This window comes from Lupinus angustifolius, chromosome LG11 (genome assembly GCF_001865875.1).
Source record: "Lupinus angustifolius cultivar Tanjil chromosome LG11, LupAngTanjil_v1.0, whole genome shotgun sequence".
NCBI lineage: Eukaryota > Viridiplantae > Streptophyta > Magnoliopsida > Fabales > Fabaceae > Lupinus > Lupinus angustifolius.
Window position 1 is genome coordinate 29064168 of NC_032019.1, and position 6750 is coordinate 29070917.

The following is a 6750-nucleotide window of genomic DNA, read 5'->3' on the forward strand; positions in this document are numbered from 1 at the left end:
TTCACCTTAACGAATATATGACTCCATCTTGCTCAATGTCTAATACTCTTTAACTTCTCCCCTACAACATAGACCTTCTTTGTATCCTTGATGATATTACCAAGAGCCTAGCTCTCCAAACTTGTAGTGTAGCTTCCTTGGAAAGTTCACCAACAATCGTCCTCTTCAATAAACTAAGCCTTGCAGTTCCTAGGAAAGTGTAACGCCCCGCAATGCAATTCAAAAATATTTAAAGATAATTTTATTTTAATATCATTTAAATTAATTTTTAAAATATAGAAAATAATTATCACATCAAAGATGGAGGAAATATCACTAGTATTCACTTGTTTTGTTCAACTCATTCTTTGAACAGTCTTGATATATTACTTCAATTATTTAAAACAAATAAAATATATCCAAACAATCAAAATATTTTCAACCAAGAACAATGATTTCATATGCATAATAAGGTGCATTTCCCAACTTGTTTTAGTTTGTAATTTCCATTTCTATTAATTATTATTATTATAATCAAAATACAATTTTTAAATTTCTATATATAATAATAATAATAATATTTAATTATGTTGCTAATGTTAATATAAATTATGAGTAAATTAGTATTATTAAATTATTTAATAATTATTGAAATTATAATTATAAATTTTTGTGATATTTTCTATTAAAAAAAGTTCTCTTGACTATGCATTTTAATAAACTTCAACTTAAATAAATTTCACTGAAACATATTTTCTCATGCCTGATAAATTTTAATAAACTTCAATTTAAATAAAGGAAAAATCTTTTAAAATAAATTATAATAAAGATGTATGAAAGATCATGATTTCGTTTCTTTTCATCAGATGATCTTTTGAATAGTCGTGATACACCGCTTCCGTTCATTAACATTAAAATAATAAATAAATTAAAAATGAAATAATAGATAAAATCTTTCGATACCATACATAATTAATAATTTTAGAAAGTTATTATTTTTATAATCATCATATCAAGGATTGAGGAAATGTCATTAGGATTCACTTGTTTTCCTTATCTCATTCTTTGAATAATCTTGCTTCTATTATTTAAAATAATTAAAATGCACTCACCCAATAAAACATTTTTCTTCCAACAACTATTTAAGTTTGGATTTCCTATTATACAAAATCAAGACACTAGATTATTTTAAGAACAAAAAACAAAGTGTAGATTATTAAAATTAGAATTTAGGTATCTAAACTTATGAAAATATTTCATTTCAAAATTAGGAATGAAAGGAAATAAAAAAAAAAGTACAATGAAATAAATAATTTGGACTAATAAAATAATATAATCTGTCAACTTTAATTTAGATTTTGGAATCAATAGATATACTCCACACAAACAAAACAAAATATAATTAAATCAAATCATGTGTTTTCGTTTTCGTTGAAGAATAATCACATGTAATATTGTAAACATTTTCACAAGCATGAATGTTATATTTCCACAATCATATGTCATTATATTTGCCACCAATAAGAAACAACCACCTTATTATGTACTCCTATAACTTTTTCTTCATTTAGTTTATTACGAGTTGGTTTTTTATTGCTAGCAAAGAAAGCATATTATACTGGTTATATAAGATTTATGTTCTATTTTGACCTAACAACTTTATTCTCTACGAGGTTTTCATCCAAATTCACCTTCCACAACACTTTTGGGTCCTATTATTGTCAAAGTCAAGTACAATAATTCATACATCAAAGACAATTTGAAATGAAAACTTGAGTGTTTGTATGAATGGTATTTTTTAAATGGTAAATAACAAACTATAAAGAGGAAGCATTTGTTTTGTCTTCAGCATAATCAAAACCCACTTTGAAGTGAAGTAGGGGGAAATGGGTTCTCTACTTGTCTCAACTTTTGTTTCTCTTGCAGTGTCCATAATACTCTTCAGTTTGTTATCTGAGGCAGACATCATTACCCCTTTCAAACACCACTCCCCTCCACGGACGGCTCACACCAAACCACCCCACATTCCTAACCCAATGCACCACTCTCCACCACCACCATCTCCAGAACACAAGCACCATGCACCACCACCACCATCTCCTGAGCATAAGCACAAACACCACTCTCTACCACAACCTCTCCAGAACACAAACACAAGCACCACGCACCACCACCACCGTCTCTTGAGCACAAGCACAAACACCATTCTCCACAAACACCATCTCTATAACACAAGCACAAGCACTACACTCCACCACCACCATCTCCATCATGCAGGCACATGCACCACCATCATCCTCACCACAAGTGCCATTCCCACCACTACACCACACGAAGCCTCATCATTCTCCTCCACCACACCACAATAACCCTCATCATGCTCCTCCACCACCACACCATAAGAATCCTCATCATGCTCCTCCTTCATCCCACCACAAGAACCCTAACCACTCTCCTCCACCACTACACCACAAGAAGCCTCATCACTCTTCTCCACCACCACACCACAAGAACCCTCACTAATCTCCTCCGCCACCACACCACAAGAAGCCTCATCACTCTCCTCCACCACCAAACCACAAGAATCCTCATCATGCACCTCCACCATCCCACCACAAGAACCCTCGTCACTCTCCACCCCCCTCGCCACAACTAGAAATGGTATTTAACAATATGTACACATATATTATGCACATATTTTTCCTATATTTTATAATCATCCACTATTATTTTTAAGGAATCAAAATGTATTCATCTACAATATATAATCTTGATATTAAATTTTCAAAGCTAAAATATTTTGTATTATCATCTAATTATTATACTAACTATATATGAAGCTTAAATTCTTATCTTAATTTGAAACAAAAAACCATGTTATGAAACACCCTTTCGGTATTAAATACTTTAACTAGTCTACATTTCATATAAAATATTTGTAATATTATATGTTATCAAGGATTAATCATGGAGTGATACACTAATACACACATGTTTAATTATGCAGGGTCTAAGTAAAATGTGTTATGTAAATGCTATTATTGGTTACTATTTTATGCAAAGTTAATCAAAGCTTTTGATTATTATTTACAAGAAAAAATGAGTGTTTTCAGTTATTTATATAATGTTTTTGTTGTATTATAGTGTTGTAAAGGGCATGGCCACTCTACCCTATCTTATATATGATGTTGTTTACATGCTTTGTACTTTTTAATGTCCGGAAGACGATGCAATATATAAATAATAATAAATATAAAATCTTTCATACTTGGAACAATACAAGTCCTTTTTCTGATGTTGACTGAACATCTCTTGGTTAGTATTTAATTAATTGAGGCTAACATTGTTTTAATCCATCAATATATATAAGTATCATTTTGAATTGATATAAACCTGAAGGTCGTATATAAGTAATAATTAGTGCATTAAATTATGGTTATTGTCGGTTGTGGCTACATAGAGTTTTCCAAAATTGCAGACAAATGACCGGAAAATATATTCAATATGACCACAATGTCGATTACAACTACGATTATAATTACAAGCTACAATTTTAAGCATTAGTTGAGTCATTTAGGTAGCTCTAAAAAATCACATTTTCAAAATTAATGTGAAATTACTATTTCTCTTTTGGATGTATCTATAACATGAACAACTCGTACCAAAAATTATAAAAGTGTATGTCAAATTTTATTATATTTTTTTAAACTTTCATTATTGTGGTACACTATCACTATTATGTAATTTATTATAGGCTTTAAGTGTTTTAAGAGTTGTGCCCCTCTTATACTCACATTAGTACTTATCATTTTGTTATAAAAAATTTATTATATTTTTAAGGATTTTGCAAATGTGTGTTATGTGGCACATCTTAAGGATACAATACTGAGGAAATTGTTATGGGAAAACTGAAAATATTAAATTTTATTTATTAAACAAACATATTCTACTGTAAATTTATATTTTATGTATTCTTAACTTGTATCATATGACATAAATTACAAAAAGATGAATTTGAATATCGTAAATTTATGTGTTGTCAATAAAACCTTAAACAAATTCAACCACCATTGTATGTGTAGGCGATGTTTTGCCATTATACTATCATAATAACAGAATCCATCAATTATTGATAAAACTTATTGATAAATGTCAACCATTATAACCAAATATTAGCTAAGAAGATAAGCCAATTTGCAACTCTCTTCACAGAGAGTAGAAGATGTGCTAGACTAGGATTTTCGACAACTTGTGTCTACAACTTGTAGGATTAATGTTAACAATTTCCCCACATGGGTCATCAAGAAATCAAAAGTATTCAGTGTAAGTCATGGTTTCATCTTGGGTTGTCATTAGGGATGGAGCTACAAATTATATGCCTTAGGGTAAAACTTATAAATTGCAATACTCAAAATGTAACATTATTTCCAATAGTACAAACATATGTTGTAAATATTCTAGACTAGATTTCATATTTTGGAAACATCGAATGATGTTGCCATTTTCCACATTCTTGAAAAATACCTTTCTCTATAAAAGTAAATAAACAATCATTCAATCATTTATTTCTCATATGATTTTGCATCCACGGTTGCAATAATATCTTTTGGATGATAATCTAAATATTCTGGTAATAATATTTCTTAAGAGTTTAAAATTAATGCACTTATAGTGTAAAGTTTTTACACTATCAGTACATCATTGACTATTGATTTGTATTATTTTTGTTTGAGAGTCAATAATAGCTAACAAATCAATGGTGGATGATTTATTGAGAGTGTAAAACATAATTACACTGTTAAAGTATACATATTAAATCCATTTCTTGAACTCGTCTCTGAAAATATCAGAAATCATTTGCCTTACACAAAGATTATTAGGAAACCTTGTCAAATCAAATCCCACTTTCCCTTTTCAAAGATGGATGAAATATTTTACTTTTCACATTCATTAAGTGCTTTAGGAGAAGATGATTCATATGGACGTGATTTTGTTAGGGAAAAATATTTCCATTTCTTATTCTGGAAATAGGATCATATAAGTATATAACCATCATTAAATAAATCTCAACATACCTGATGGTGAAATAAATTATACTATATTAGTATATTATATAAATATGATTATAGTAATACTACTATACGAGTATGAGTGCATTTATTAATTTTTATATAGAGTATCCCAATATAATATGAGAATAATGGAATCATATAATATATTATACATTTCATAAGAAAGGATACAATGAGCTATTGAACGATTTTTTTTGTACTACTAGGATATCCCTCATCTTTTGGGTAAGGAACTAATTCCTTTCCGGATGCATGGATGCCTCTCTCAACAAGTGTCACTCTCAGGAATCGAATCCTTGACATTTTGGTCATCATGGGGATCTAATGGGACCTTACACCACTAGAGCAACACCTAGTTGGTCCCTAGGCACAATATATATCTGCTATTCTACAACCTTTGTATTGTCCTACTAAATAGAAGGAATGCATTGGAAGTTGGGGACCACAACTGGTAAGGGGAGGACAAGGAGTCGATGTTAGTATGGTAGCCACAAGATTTATATGGGTAATTATAGAATATAGTGGACCTACATCATTTTGTAATAGAAGGTTTAGATATAGTGCACACTCATCCATGTAGCTTCATCTCTACATATCACTCAACTTTGATTGGAGCCCAAATTTAAAACTAGTATCATAGGACTAATAGTGATTAAGATGATCCCCTAAGGTGAAACCAAAACGAAACCCACTTCATTTTATTCTTCAACCAATTATTTAAATGAGATCTAGCATCAAAGCAACATGGCCGTTATACATGTATGAAGAAACATGTCTTACATCTATTCCTGGACATCCATGTTTGCTTTAATTTCTATATAAATCAAAATTATCAATCAAGTTTAATATTATTTTTAGCTAATAGGAAACTTCTATGAAGAAATGTAACAAAATTAGTATTCCTAAAATGCTTCATGAAGAGACTTCTTTGAAGCCTTACTACATCGACTATATATCAATTCGCATTTGAAGGATGTCCATATTTGCAAAAGTCAAAGAATAATGATCTTATGAGCTCAAGTAATCACAAATAAATAAATGAGATGAATAATCAAATACTACATTTGAAGTTTTTTCATTTTATTCATCTAACAATCACATCCTCAAATATTGTGTAAGGATACTTGTAGAAGTTGGAGCATAGACAAGCCTATGAAATGAAAAATGGAAAATTAAGGCCATTTTTATTTTAAGAAATTAGTTAAAATTAATGTTAATAAATGTTTTTGTATAGATTAATAATTTGGAGACGATTACAATTAGAATCGTTTAGGAATGACAATAGGTTTGGATGGATCTGGGTAGTACACCTTCCCTATTGCTAAGTTTTTGAACCTGCACTCAGACCTGTATAGATACCCGTTGGGCCTGCTACCTGCTGGTACTTAGAAATTAATAAAATAATTGCAAGTAACTTACAAAAATGTGTGTTTGTTTCTTATAAACTTATATATAATTTAGCCAATGAAAAAGAGAAAAAATAAAATATAATTTAAACACAATTTATGTTGATTATTAAAAGCAACATAACATTATATCACACATATGAGTTAATAACATGACATCACTATTTAACAACATAACTATCAAATTTAGGTATTAACATGAAATTATAGCTATGGTGTAACAATCAAACATTACAATTAAAATTAGCATGATATTACAATTATGTCGCTATATATATATATATATATATATA

The 6750-nt window shown here is 29.6% G+C and overlaps 1 protein-coding gene across 1 annotated transcript; it reads left to right on the top strand.

The window, feature by feature from the left end:
* On the top strand, positions 1866–2348 carry LOC109359895 (extensin-3-like). The gene has a single exon (XM_019604590.1). The coding sequence runs from the start codon at positions 1866–1868 to the stop codon at positions 2346–2348; it is 483 nt and encodes a 160-aa protein (XP_019460135.1).